The sequence below is a fragment of the Clinocottus analis genome, unplaced genomic scaffold (genome assembly GCF_023055335.1).
Source record: "Clinocottus analis isolate CAN_PGR_092001 unplaced genomic scaffold, fCliAna1.0.p SCAF_11, whole genome shotgun sequence".
In the NCBI taxonomy this organism is placed as follows: Eukaryota; Metazoa; Chordata; class Actinopteri; order Perciformes; family Cottidae; genus Clinocottus; species Clinocottus analis.
The window spans coordinates 2747559-2762128 of NW_027175832.1; the positions used below are offsets into that span (position 1 = coordinate 2747559).

General features: G+C 42.3%; 1 protein-coding gene across 2 annotated transcripts; it reads right to left on the reverse strand.

Moving 5' to 3' along the window:
- Positions 1-1338: 1338 nt before the first annotated feature.
- On the reverse strand, positions 1339-12808 carry LOC137781958 (segment polarity protein dishevelled homolog DVL-3-like). 2 transcript variants are annotated; one of them, XM_068570992.1, is made up of 15 exons: positions 12217-12808; positions 10616-10685; positions 8709-8824; positions 8011-8123; positions 7488-7623; positions 6787-6877; positions 6592-6661; positions 6332-6471; positions 5796-5872; positions 5582-5649; positions 5320-5469; positions 4028-4159; positions 3452-3619; positions 3121-3324; positions 1339-1843 (listed from the first exon to the last, which is right to left on the reverse strand). In XM_068570992.1, exons 1-15 carry the CDS (start codon positions 12375-12377, stop codon positions 1488-1490), a joined length of 2052 nt encoding a protein of 683 aa, XP_068427093.1. In that variant the 5' UTR covers positions 12378-12808; the 3' UTR covers positions 1339-1487. The 2 variants fall into 2 exon arrangements, with proteins under 2 accessions (XP_068427093.1, XP_068427092.1); XM_068570991.1 differs by having other exon boundaries at positions 8691-8824.
- Between the last annotated feature and the right edge of the window lie 1762 nt (positions 12809-14570).

A 14570-nucleotide genomic window follows, 5' to 3' on the forward strand; every position in this document is an offset into this window, starting at 1 on the left:
GCGCGGCTGGAGCGATGTGTAAACCGCACCCAGGCCTTGTTATGATAAGGCAACGGTGTCAGTTTTTATTTTTTTTAAATTTTACGAGAGTTCATTAATGGTTATATTTGTGATAGGTAACGTGATAGCAATTTATACAACGTGTGTTTAACTTGCTTCGTTCAATGTTCGAGTTACTGTCTCGCTCCTATCTCCTTCACTCAATGGAATTTTTTTTTTTTTATTCTGTGGGGAAACACAAAATGTGCCTTTTCTTTTAAGCAAATGTGGGTGGTCTTTTTTTATTCTGCCATGCAGAGTTGATCTGATTCAAGTCTTATTTGTTTGTCTTTCCCACAAACCACAGGGTACACGTATAAGTTCATTCAGTTGTGACGCCAATCCAAAAGAACACAGGCTGATGTTTTGTACTCATCCACATCTGTGCACCAGATTGCATAACCTTCACATTCCTGATCTTCAGTCTGGATAGCACTGCCTTTACATGCAAACATGACCCCACGTACCATGAAAAAACAAACAAAAAGAAATTAACCCTAGTTGCATATTACAACTTCGCAAACATATGCACACAATCTAATAAAAACACCATACAAAGCAGCAAAGTTAAGTCATAAAACTATATTTATAAATAAAAAGACATTTTTCCTTGATAAAAGAGTAGTGTGAAAGACATAATATTTTTTCCCCACTATACATTATCACAAGACAGAGTCTGAAAATGCTCTGGTTAACATGAAAATGCAGTTATGTAGTGTAAAAATGACTCTTGAAGCTGGATGCTCATGTTTAGCGTTAAAAAAATGAAACTAGTTGTGACCAACTACGTATATAATAAATCAAATGCATTCTTACAGTAAGAAGGACTGTGGTTCTCTTGCACTACATATACATGTTTCCATTACTTTCTCGCTTAAGTCAAGCAAACATTTAAAAAGTTTGAACAAGGTTAACAGTTAGTGTTCGTTTCTGGTTAATTTTTTCTTGTTAAGAGGTCAGTGAGTTGGAAATGAAAGAACAGAAGGGCGGCCGTGGGAGGTCAGAGAATGTTAAGATAAGGGAGGTAGAGAGAAGGGAAGCGTGAAGAGAAAAACATCCATGTAGAAAAGCGCCGTGTCATCTTCCCCAGTTGTCCGTTCACACCGCCTCACTTCCTCTCTTGCTCTTTTGTCCTGACGCAAACTCTTCCCCACTGAGGAGCAGAAAATGAGAAAGACGCTTTGGTTCCATCTTGACCGAGGGGGGTTTCTTCACTGAAGAAAGTATGGCCACTACGACTACGAGGAAGAAAAGCACAAAGGAGGAGGAACATTTTCTCCCAACATACACATAACAGAGTTGGTTTCATTTCTGCTTTTATGAGAATGGAATCAAGGCCGTGTTTTTTTGTTGTTGCAATCTTCCCTCTCACATGTCGTGTCGAGCTGTCCTTCTCAGTGACACGATGAAGCCCAATCTGCTACTTTGTTATGGGCCTACAACCCGTGTTACATCACGTCGACAAAGAATTCTCCGGCATTGCCCACCGCCATTCGCAGAGACTGGCGCGAGGCGGTGAGCTCAGGGGGCACGGAGGGAAGCTCTCTGCCCGGTGGCGCGCCAGGTGCCGCCGTTGACAGCGGGGGCTGGGGCGGCAGGCCTGGGGGGCCATAGACAAGCCCCGGACTGTAGGCTATCGAGTGGGAGTTGGCGCTGCGGTGGCTGACGGCGCTACGGATGCTTCGTTCGCTAGGGGGCGCCACGGAGCGCTCGCTTGGAGCTCGGTGGCTCCTGATCTCGGTTTCGCTGCCACTGCCGCCGGACTTCCGACCCTCATTTTTGCTGCAGTTGGAGCCACTGCTTCCTGTAAACAGAGCAGAATATATGATGATTATCTGAGAGAAATACACATACACACCACATTTTATTAATTCAATCTCAGTGACCTAAATGAGCCACTCGCACCCATCTGGGTGCCAGAGAAGCGACGCAGGCAGGCGTGACCCAGTTTGTGGGAGGCTCTCGGGAGAGCTGCATGACTAATGCAGTCATGCTAACGGAGGATCCACGGCCTTCCACGGGCCAAACAGCACAGCCGTTACTCAAGGCAATTACATGTTTTAATGTTATTACCACAAACGGCGTACTCGCTTTAGGAGGTAAGTTCTTCATACTGATGAATTTAAACCCATAACTGCTTCTACGCTTAAAAGGAACATTCTGATATTTGATTTGTATTCATATTTGTTGCCATTAAAACCAAAGACAGATAAAGGTTAGATATTATCTCTCTGTGTCTTTCGGTGGTTGTGGGACTAACTGAAGGAGAGAGAGAGAAAAAAAAAGCAATAAAATAACCAAGCAATTCCAAAATCCAAGTTGTATCTTGAAACCTGGTTAACTATTAGCAGTACATTCAATGTCAGTGTGCAACCGCAAAACGAGGACAGGACATCCGAGGCATTTGTGCAGGAAGTGGGTCCAGCTGTTCTTGTTCAGTAAATATATTCACTGCGTAAGCAAAATGTTCCCAAAACCACAATGTCTGGTTTTCTATTTCTACACATGTTAAATACGCAAAATAAACATGTAAATAAAGCAGCTTTAAAGCTGTTGGGTGGAATATTTTTCACTCTTGATAGAACTCGGTTCTTTCCTTCATGTTTTTGAAGTAAGCTAATCTAAACATGCACTGGATCTACAAGTGAAAAGAAAGTGTGGAGATCAAATTTATGTTGATTTCCTATTTGGATGAGGCAGCAAACCAGATGTTAAACACAGCAAAATATTTGGAGTATTACGTTGAACTTCTGTGTAGCTCTTTGTAGTTTGCACCATAGCAAGAAATGCAGCAGTAGCTAGCATGAATCATGTCGGTTACAATGACTGAAACATCTTTTTACTGTTTTTGTGACGGATCTCCAGGAATTGGAGACCAATATTGTGACTTTTTTTATTCTTTTTGTGAAGACGCAAACAAAAAAAACTTTTAAAAACGGACACATTTCAATACTATAGAAGGTGATACGACATTAATATGGCATTCATTTAGTTTTCAAACAATGCTCTACCGATTGTTCTTCAACACGGGTTGAGTTTACTGGCGATCGACACGAGCAGCATGTTTCGAATGGGACTCACCGCTGTGCTGGCTTCCTGCACTGCCGGCGCCTGGTCCACCATGGAAGGGCTGTTGCATGTCGTATGGGTGTAAAATGGGGAACTGGTAGGGCACAGTCATGGGCCAGGGGGCCGCCCCGGGATGAGGCAGAGGGGGGAGAGTGTCCTGATCTGAGGCACCCCCACTGGAACCATCATGTTCATGAAGAGACAGATGTGTCATGTCTGAGAGAGAAAGAAGAACCGATTTAGACGTCCACAGTGCCACCCCCCGCTTATAGATGGGAGGTACAACTCGACCACAACACTTTGAGGGGACTTGCTTTCAGTGCCGATCTTAGCATCCACTTACTGCCACAGAGGTCTCCGAAGACGTAGTAGCACTGCTCAGAGAAGGTGATCTTATTGACGGTGTGTCGGATGTAGCCGGCTTTCAGCAGGTTGCTGGCGTATTTACGGGCTTCGCGACGATCTGAGAAGCCTTCCACATGATGAAAGAGCCAGTCCACCACGTCAGAACCTGAGGGCACAAAGACAGACACGTTTTAGGTACAGTTTGACTCATTCCATTCAATAAGTATTTCATGATATAGAATAATGTCCTCAATGATTTGGACCATCTATATTTAAATGTGACATTTGTCTGTCCCCAGCTGATTTTGAACTGTGTTAGTCAGCAATAAAACCATTTTCTTCTGGATGAAATAAAGAAGATACTGCTGCTATAATATGCAACTCGGAGAAATAAAAGAAAACTATTATTGATGAATTATCGGGATGATTACAATTCATTCTGAATTGCTACGAGAGGCTTTCACTGAGACACTAGAGAAAACTATGCTGAGCTCATAAAGAACAGAGGTGGGTGTGCATAAAGATGAAGGAAATAATAAATGCCGGATCATGCCCTCTGCTTTCACAGACATACCGATGAAGGCATTTGCGATGGTTATCTTGAGCCACATCCTGTCCCGCACCTCCAGACCTGACTCTGGGCAGGCCATTGCTTTAGCCACCGTTGCCATGTCGCTGTGGATGGAGAGGTGGAAGTCATCGAATCCTGGAAAAGAGCAGAAGACAGATGTTGTCATGGGAGCTGAACCACATCCTCGTGTCAGAGTTGAAACCGTTTTGTAGTTGATTTACACCACTGAAGCGGCTTTCAATCTCCAAAAAATACACGTAATAAGTCGTTAACAAGCAGAAGTAAATGATTGGCTACATTTCCAAAAGAGATGAAAAAAAACAATTCAGTATTTGACGTTTGTATCCGTTGAGTGTAAATACTTCTAGCATTTACAAACGCAGCAATATTTAGGTAGAAAATAACCACATCGACCTAACTTCCCACTAATGTTTTTTAGAGTCATGCACATTAAAAGCCGCCACACCGTTTATACAAAACTCGCCCTTTTAGCTGCACTGCATTTTGTACTGTTAAACCGATCTTGTCCACGAAATATTTCTCTCTGTATGATTGTTGAACACTGGTGCAAAACAGTGTCGACGGAAGCAATTGAGGCCCCAACTGAACTGACATTTTCTTCAATTAAACGTCACTGTTGCTTCTGGCACCAATACAGTTGGCCATTTATGCAAAGCATATGAAAAATGCACCAGAAAAAAGCTGTAGCCAGAAATGCAAGCATGTGATCACTTCAAATGTATGTTCTGCCTGAAAGGGGAAATCTCCAGAAATGTGAATCACATCAATTTGGTCAAGTAAGTGTGTCGAAAGGAAATATTTTTTCCTCCTGAGAGAGAGAAAAAACATCCCTGTTCTTGCAAAGATTACAGGGAAAGATGAAAGGCTTAGTTTTGACAAGAGTTATTGAGCAGATGGAAACTGTGAAGTAAAAGCTGGAAGAGAGAAAGAGGTCGCAGGAATGCAGTGAGAGGGCAGGGCCACAATTAACAGAGATTTACTAGGACGATACCGATATTACTGCACGTCTGAAGAGCAGAAGGTGGGGGCTCCAAAATGAGAGCTGAATGATCATAAAGTAAAATCCTGAATATCAACCATTCTGGAAAACTTCACATCGCCTATCAAATAGTTTGAATAGTCAACTGTATCCATCAAAAAGCTAACAGAAAACATACTAGAATTTCTTTTAAAAAAAGGCAGAAGATATACATTGCAACTTCGAAAAGGTTGAATGATATGAGCAAAAAAAAACTATGTAAAGACAAAAGAGTGAATGGGAAACTGTGACTCACGTTCAGTCTCAGGGATAGAGCTGCTGATGGAGGAGCTGGTGGAGGTGACGGTGCTCATAGAAGGGCTCATGCCATACGCGGGGTATACGCCCGTCATGGCCGCCGTGTGGGACACCCACGCAGCTGGGTCAATGGGCCGGATTGGCTCACCTGTTGGATTAAACATAGGATAAGCAGTTAATTTAAACCGCTGGGTCCACATGTATTCATTTATTGAAATTAAAAAAAGGAAGAAAAAGGAATAACAGCGACAAACACTCACTTCTGGGCAGAGCAAAGCAACCTCGAGGGTTCGGGTCCCAGCACTTTGCCACAGTCAGAGTAATGGGACTGGTGAAAAACAGACACAAAGAACGATCTCAGCTTCTACTTTACGAGAATTCAGCCATGTTTTGCATCCATGTTTTATAGAAAGAGAATCCTTGTATATTCTGTGAGTCACATAATTGTGTAATGTGTGCCAGTCTGCAGCTTACCCTGGCTTGTGCACTATGTCCCTCAGTACTCGAACTGCGTCGTCATTGCTCATGTTCTCAAAGTTTATGTCGTTCACCTGAAGGGATAAAAATGACAGAAAGACAACCCTCAAGGTTGTAAACATACATTTGCACAAAAGTGTGATTCATAATGTGAACAAAGGACCAATATGCTATATGACTATAGAACAATGTGTAAAACTTTTACAGAGTTACAGTAATTCAAAACATTCTCACTAAACACAGCACTTAGAGGGAGTGGCAGTGTTGGCTTTGCAATAATAAACATGTCAAATAATAATTAAAGCCATAAACACTGCTAACTGACACATCTTGCCATGGAATAAGAAACCAAAAAAAAACATGGACCGACAGACAGGTACTTCTGGTTCAAGTCATGCAGACACACACTTGTTGCGCTCTCTCTTTGTCTTACACACACACACACACACACACACACACACACACACACACACACACACACACACACACACACACAGACACACAGACACACAGACATACAGACAGATACACACCTGCAACAGCATGTCTCCAGGCTCGATACGTCCATCTGCAGCTACAGCTCCTCCCTTCATGATGGAGCCAATGTAGATTCCTCCATCTCCCCTCTCATTACTCTGACCCACAATACTGATGCCCAAAAAGTTGTACTTCTCTGTGAAGAGGGAACAGACAATGTGTATTTTAAGAATAGAAGTGAAGTAAGCCAAGATGGGGATGAATATGGACTGAATATTCGTTCTGTGTGCAGCCTCCACGTGGCCAGGTGACTTACCCATGTTGAGCGTGACAGTGATGATGTTCAAAGACATGGTGGAGTCTGTGATGCTGCTGAATGACGAAGACTGGAGAGAAAAATGATAGAAATTAGGAAGAAATAAATTAAATGTGGGAAGAATCAAGTCACAAACTAGAACACAATTGCGATCAAAGTTTGTAGTAAATTTGCAGTGCGGCTGTGCCCTCTCACCCTGTCGATATTGGAGGCTTTAGGTTTTCGTCGGCGACGGCGGTGTCGTCTCATTAGACGAGAGGAGCTCTGCTCAGTGGAGCTGCTAAATCTGAATACAAGAAAATAAGAAAACTAATTGTTTTAGAGACCATTCACACACATGGAAAGATTGTAATATATGACGAAATTTGCTACATGACTACTTAACTAAAGATATACCACCATATGAATTCAGTTATCAGAAGAAAAGAAATTAGACCTGGAGAGACAATTTCCCCCATCTAACTGATCTAAGCATCTCATTTTATGTTGCCTGCATGAATAAAAAAGCCTTTTAAACACCGTTTCTATAATGAAACTGGTGCTTGCCAGGAATCAGGAACGGCTTTAACTACATAACGGCATCCAACCCACTTCATTTAGAAGTTATATCCTGAGAGAATCACAAACACTGATGAAGTTATTATCCAGGTATGCATCAACAGGGGGAGAAAAACCTCCCGACAGATGCCTAAAGACTGAGAACAGCAGCGTTTCTAAAGTGGGTTGCAGATATTTCAACGACTCCCGGAGGAGAACTGGAGGGGGTAACCACAAAAACCCCCTAGACAATTAGACCGTGCTAATCTCTGCCCAGACCCATCACGTGTAATTACAGATGCATTCCTCGAGGCAAAATGCCTTTTCCTCATCGGGAACTGTTACACGGGACACCCGACCTGCTGGTTGCGTCGTCATCTTCTGAATCAAAACAGGAAGTTGACTCCAGCTCGCTGCTCATGAAAGACGAGCAGCTGTCGTATTCGGGGCCCCCGCGACCGATTGAACGCGACGAGTAGCCGTTCTGCCTTCCACCTGCAGTGGGACAGTACGAGGATCAGGCACATGACAAAAAAACAAAGATAAAAGCATCGAGTCAGTCAGTCAGATGTAAGATTCTTCTCTTTGTGCTCATCTAACCTTGTCACTCTTTAAAAAACCCTCTCTTTAAACCACGCTTGTCCCCTAATCCCCATCTTAAAGTCAAAGTTGGGCCAAAATGACACAATGAATGAATCTTCAAATTGCCACAACAAATGTGGAATAAAACTCCCACATCATTGTAGCTTACTCACTAAGATCATAATGATATCTTAAAACACTTGATTAAACCCACAAGATGAATTACATTGCAGAGTTGTAAGATACATACAGTACAATGAGAAAAACAAAAAAGCACAAGGCAGCAAACATCGTTCTAACCGTGGTCATTTGTGTGTTTCCGTCGCGGCTTCTCCTTCTCTCTCCGTTGCGACACCATGGAGCCAGTCTCTGTGTCATTGTCCAGACTGTCCCGACCACTTGCTGCTATCCCACTGCAGACAGAGACGGTGCACAGAGTAAAAACTTAATCATTGAATCGCACTACATCATTATCCAGAGCATTAAGCTCATTTAACAGCCACTTAAACAAACGTTTACATCGAATGCTTCTTGTAAAAATGACGTGTCGAGTATTAAGCCTTCTCTTACTCAGTGTGGTTGAGGTTACACACTGTAGTTTAATACTGGGTGGGAATTGTTGCATTGGTTAACTTATTTCAGTCTGGTTTCTTTATCACTTCTGTCATGTCTTCACACACTTTGCATTATTTGCAGATGAAGTAGATTGCGCGTACAAATTTTTTTTAGTCAATACGTGACTGAGAGACAGCGGTGCTCTACGTTAACTTCCAGAACGAAGATAATCCAATTAAAAAAAGGTGGAAGAAAACAGGTAGATTTAAATTCTTCCTGAGCAGACACAAGGTGTTATACTTTTTCAAATTTAGCAAACACAGGACTCATTCACACAAACACAAAGTATGCGTGGCATTCTTCTCTTTCTCACACAAAAGTTACACAAAATATCTATATTGCACACAAAAAGAAATACACCCCACTTTTCTGAATTTACTGACTGATAAGAGGGCGGTCTTGAATCTCCGATGCCCCCGGTCCTCTCCAAAGGCGGCGCCACCTCCACGCTGTCTGCCACTGAGCCTGCGTCTGTGTGGGCTCCGTCTCCGGAGACCAACTATCAACAGACAAGAGAGTCAGGTCAGTCAGAGGAATGAGGCGAACACTCAAGAGGAACGAAAACACACAAAGACAAGTGGGCAGTAGTGTGTTTATACTGCCTGAAGGCTCAGCAGTAATTATGGACTGTTAGAGACTACAATGTCTCATTTAATTTAAAAATCAAGTTGTCGTCTACTAATTTTCTTGCTGACAAAGCAAAGCTAGCCAAAGGCACCTGTGGATTTAAAGAGTTGTGGCAGGCCCTGTGCCAAGTTATTTGTCTACCTGACAGTGTTGCCCAAGTAACCAAAAGTGTGGAGAAAGGAAGATCCAATGGACCATGACCGTGTTTTCAGCGAAGTTTATATGCACAATAGGTTTTAACATGAGGATATTCAGCCTTCAACATTACTATCGTTTTCGCACATTGCAGGGAACAATAGTCCTGCTCATTCCATGAGCAGTTTGAACTGAGTCAACTGCAAAGAATCTTGTTGCATGCCCAGGTTGTGTCATGGCAGCAACAACATTCACCATCATGTTCACCACACATTGTGTATTCTATCCATTGTGTTTGGCCATAATCTAAATGTGAAAAGTGCTTAGGTGTTTTCTGCAAATGTCTTTCCTTTTTGTCTGGCCAAAAGGCAAAACACAACATACTGGATTTTACTGTCCATCAAAGAATCCATGAAATGCTGCATTTTTAATTGCTACACCATAGAAAGACTCAACTGTTTGGACTTTTACAGACGTTATAGAAGCAGCCTTTTATCCAGTTTACACATCCATTGTGTTGTTTCATTTTCAGTTCATAGGGAAAACGTGTTGGTGTGCAGAAAGGGGAGCTGTTTCATTACTGCAGGACAGTGGCGGTGCACTGAGATAAGGTGTACAAAATACTGTGATAGACAAAATCTGGGTCAGCTGCCAATAACGAACAACAGGCAAGATTGAGGGTGCTGGTCTGTTGTGTTGATGTGGTGATAGTGAGCCAGGCCCTTGGACCCCAGAGAACAATCAATCACATCATTGAAACAACAGATGAATGGCGGAGACAAACAAATGGATACACTGTAACAGAGATAAGGTTTCATTGTACGTGGAACATTTCAACGACCCCTGAGAGATAACAAACATATTACACACACACACGATAATTTTAAACACACTGTAGTAAGTTAACCAAATGCATTGACCTTTCACAACAATATACAGAGCACTCTTTCAACTTTATTTTCCCAAGCTTGTGAAATTCAATCTTCTTATTAAGAGGACACGCAGTGAAGCTCTTTTTTAGGGGGTATTTTTTGTCTATCCTGTGAGTTCACTTGTTTTAACCTAATTTCAATGACGAGGGAAGAAGAATGGAGAACCAGCACCAGATGTCTCTCGTGTTGTGGAAGCAAGAGAATTACTGCCCCAAGCCTCTAAATGAGATACTGCATGCATGTACATGTATTCAAGTAGGCATGCATTGCATGCTGTTACTAGCATGGATGGAGACTTGTATGAAATGACGTTAAAAATGATTGCAGCTGCCTTTCTTTAAAAGTGCTTTGAAAACACACAAGGATAGAAAGAGTGTTTGCATGGTCCTGAGATCATTATGTGATGATGACATTATCACACAGATGAATAGGGCATCTCCCTAGAGACTGAGTCTGAATGTGGTCACTGGCCAACAGATGGGAACCATTGTTATACATGCATGCAAACAGTTGCCACACAGCCCCACAAATACAGCAAACAAAGACAAAACAACAAAATGAACAAAACAAAAAAATTGAATGTATTTCGAACCTACCCATGACACCACACGTCCATTAAAACAAGGCAGTTTAGCATTGTCGTCAGATATTTCCTCCTTCACCACCCTGTAAAGAGAACAAAGCAGTTTCAATAAACCTTAACAAGCACAAAAGCACTCTCGGGGTAATGAGCATGAGACAGGAGATGGGCAACACCTCCATCAGGTCAGACTGACAACAAGGAAACCCAATGCTGGTTTAATAGTCCACTCACTCACTACACTGTTGTTACACACTTCCAACCAGAGATATACAATATTGCCTGAGGCCAAAGTAAAACATCAGTGTTGATTATTGTGTAATAAAGGCTCAACACTTCCAATGCTTCCTCTGAACCGTTCTACAAAGATGTTCCTTCATACTCACTTGCTGATATCAGCATAGACTTATATTAATATATTTATTTAAGTTGAGGAAACAACATTTAACAAATCAATTGTTCCTTTACAAACATGGTTCTTCCCGTCTGTTTTTAACCAATTCAACTGTATTCATTTTATTTATTATTTTTATAAACCTTTCCAGTTAATCAATCTTCAACAAACTGCATAACAAATCAGGCATGCATGTATTAACTAGTGCCTCAGACTACTGGTGACGACTAGATTAGCTGAGTCTTTTTAGACAGGAATGAATAAGGATGGTCAGAGAGATGTTCTTTGAAAGTCTTGGTAAATATGTCCACAGGTCTCTATTCCCGTCTGACAGGTTGGTCAATCTATACCACCGTTTGGAGGACATGTTTCAATAGACTATTTACAGAATATCCCTTCCCTCTCCACAACATGAAAAGCTGTGGGTCCTTTCAAGCATGCCTTTCCCCACTTGCAAATGTTAAGACGTTTTATGCCCCACCCTAGTTTGTGTCTAGCCAAAAACAACTTTGGAAATCTGGCTGATCTTTTCTTTTAAGTAGTACATTTATCACCTCCCCAACGTCCCCTTTTTTGTCTCTGTAGAGGACACTGTCTGGACATAAAACTTCCCCTTTTCCACCTATGTTTTAACACAAAAGGACATTCTCATAAAGCTGCCAGGGTGACAAACAGGGCATTCCTGTGTCCAACTCTGCATTCCTCGGGCTAACAGACAACAACAGCCTGCTGGGCTCACTGAAACCGTTTACATCGACATTAGCCCGTTAGCAGAAACGTCCAATACACTTGCCCCCAACTGACAGCAGAAAACTAGTTAATATCAGTGTTATCAACTTCCCCTATTTCCACTTTAAGCGAAGATAAGTTCACGTGCCAGTCAGGACTTCCACTGGTGTTCGTGAAACTGACAAATACCAAACTTGGTCACACAAAGTGGAGTCACACGACGCACAGGCTCGCCACACGGGCAATGTAAACAAACGGGGTCGGGACGCTGAACAGACCTGCTAACGCCGCGAGCTCGTCGCTAGCAGCTAACAAAGGAACCGCAAAGCAAGAAGCTAGCTAACCGACCGAGAGCCAGGTAAACCGTGAACGCATCCGTGACAAGCCAGCTGAGAGAAGTTAACGTGAACACAGCTGCACTAGCGTAGAAACCCCCCCATACTGCGGTGCTGCGCTGATCCCACGTTGAACACAATGAACCCATTAACAGTTACCCGAAGTCATCGTCCATAGATTTGAAGAAGAATTTGTAATTTGGCTTCTTGAGGACATTTTTGAAGTCTGCCAGAGTGACTTTGTCCGCCGGCACCGACAGTTTCACCAGATACGGTGTCTCTTGGTCGTCGAGGTGGTAGATAATTTTGGTCTCCCCCATCTCGGACTGCGGCTATGGCGACGCAGGCAGGGTGCATCAAGCCGAGGGCCCGGGCAGGCTCCCTCTCGGGCCCCGACTCCCCGTGGCGATGGCGGCGGCTGCTGTGCCGTGGTCCTCCCGGCTATCCCTTGTTGACCTCACGCTACTCGCTGCGGTAGCCTCGGCTCTCTCTCTCTCTTCTCTCGCCGTCAGCTAGCTAGCGTGATGCTTGCCGCTATCAAAAAAAAGAAGAAGAAGAAAAAGCACCTTGCTCTTCCACAAAGCGTCCGACCAACGTCCGAGGTGCGAATCGCGTTAGTTCCCGTTTGTATCCAACTTCCAATATGGCGATGAAAGGCTGAGAAATAAGTGGGACAGTTTGAAAACGCAGTAAAGGTATACAGTCTCTGAAGGGTCGGGCTTTCCTTCTCGCTAGCTGCCAAGCTCGGTACTTTGTTGCACACGAAACTGCAAAAAAAAAATAATAAAAAAATGTTCCAAGTCTAAGAGGGGCGCCACCCACAGGAGAGGAGGAGAATGACACCTTGTAAAGTCACTGCAGTGCATGAGCCAGAGGCGGTCATACGGGAAAAGGACGTGGAGGCCCCTAAAGCCTGAGCGGCCACCCTCTTTAGGGACAGGACATAATGTGGGATTAATGGCTGAGATATACATTGAGAATATACATGTTGGTGAGATAAAGACCATCCATTATTCTATACACAGGCTGAGGTCGAGGAAAGATGTGAAGAAAAATTCACAAGGATTTAGAAAAAGATAAACACGGTGCTCAGAAAATCGTAATCAGGCTTCCCATGGTGGAAGTCAGAGTTCTGCCATGGTGAAACTAGAATGGAGAAGGACTGAAAAAAGCACAACTAAAACAGAGCACCATGAAATGTATTGTAATGTAGTATGCAGTCAATGGACGACACCCCTTCTGTGAAGAGAGAAACTGGTGCTCCTTCCTTCCTGCTACTGTCATACCTAACAATCAACACAGCCTCGAGTAGAAAATGACAATTCAAACTGTTCAATATCAATATTTATTGTTCATTTTATTCCATATTCTTGTTTTTTTGACTTATTTACTAGAGGTTTGAAGTAAATAAAAACATAGAAATTAAAACAAAATGGTTGTCACTGTCTAGGCATATTCATCGACATGAATCTCATTATTTTATGACTGCGAAAATTGTTAAATCTGTGCAAGATAAGATTTGATAAGATAATCCTTTATTAGTACCGCAGTGGGGAAATTGCAGGATTACAGCAGCAGCACAAGAGACATGTAGTAAATACAAATTAAGTAATATAAATAAACAGTAAACGAGACAAATAATCCACAATAGCAATATTACATTTACTGACGGAATAAAACATTTTTCAAAAGTATTTAAATTGAACCAGTTGAACGTAATTAATAGGCATGTTTTTTTTTTCATGGACTGAGAGGCCCAATCACAAAACAGCTTCAATGCAAAATGAAATATTTGATGAATAAATCAATAATTTTCCTATGATTTCAAGTTCCATCTTTAATCCTTAATATTTCTGAGTTAATGTAATTTGCCAGGCCGAAGACACGCGTCATCCTCTTTGTTTAGCTTTTCTTTAAGTCTCCATGCTTTGAAAGGTTACCCGGTGTTCAACGTCACGTCTGAAGGGCTCGATATTGGATATCTGCATCTAATGCTGCCTTACATAAAGAGTTCATAAGGGGCTCAAAATATCTGCAAAAGAAAATCACTTTCATGTTGGTTCAGTAGTTTATCAATACTTAGATTTTATATGTCACTGAAAAGCAAAAGAGAAAAGTCACTGGGAATTTTCCCTGTAATATACCCAACTCAGATACAGTTGGTCCAATTATTATCTCATGACCTTCTCAGATGTCTCAAGGTATATCCAGACTGATGACTAACTCAGTCTTTTCTCCGGTTTCATGCAACTGTAAGGGCAGACAAATGTAGCTCATTTTGGTATTTGTGCAATAACAAATACACAAGCTGACAAATAAATGGTTCACCCACAATTAGTAACGTTAATTGGAGGGCATGACACGACTAGAAACACGTTGATAGTTACCTGGAAGATGAAACATTCATTCCCCTTCAATCATAGGATCTGTCCCTGTGCTACATATTGCAATTATGAGTGTGTAGCATCGCTCTGTTTTTACATTTAGTATGAAACACTCAAGTCAAACGTGAA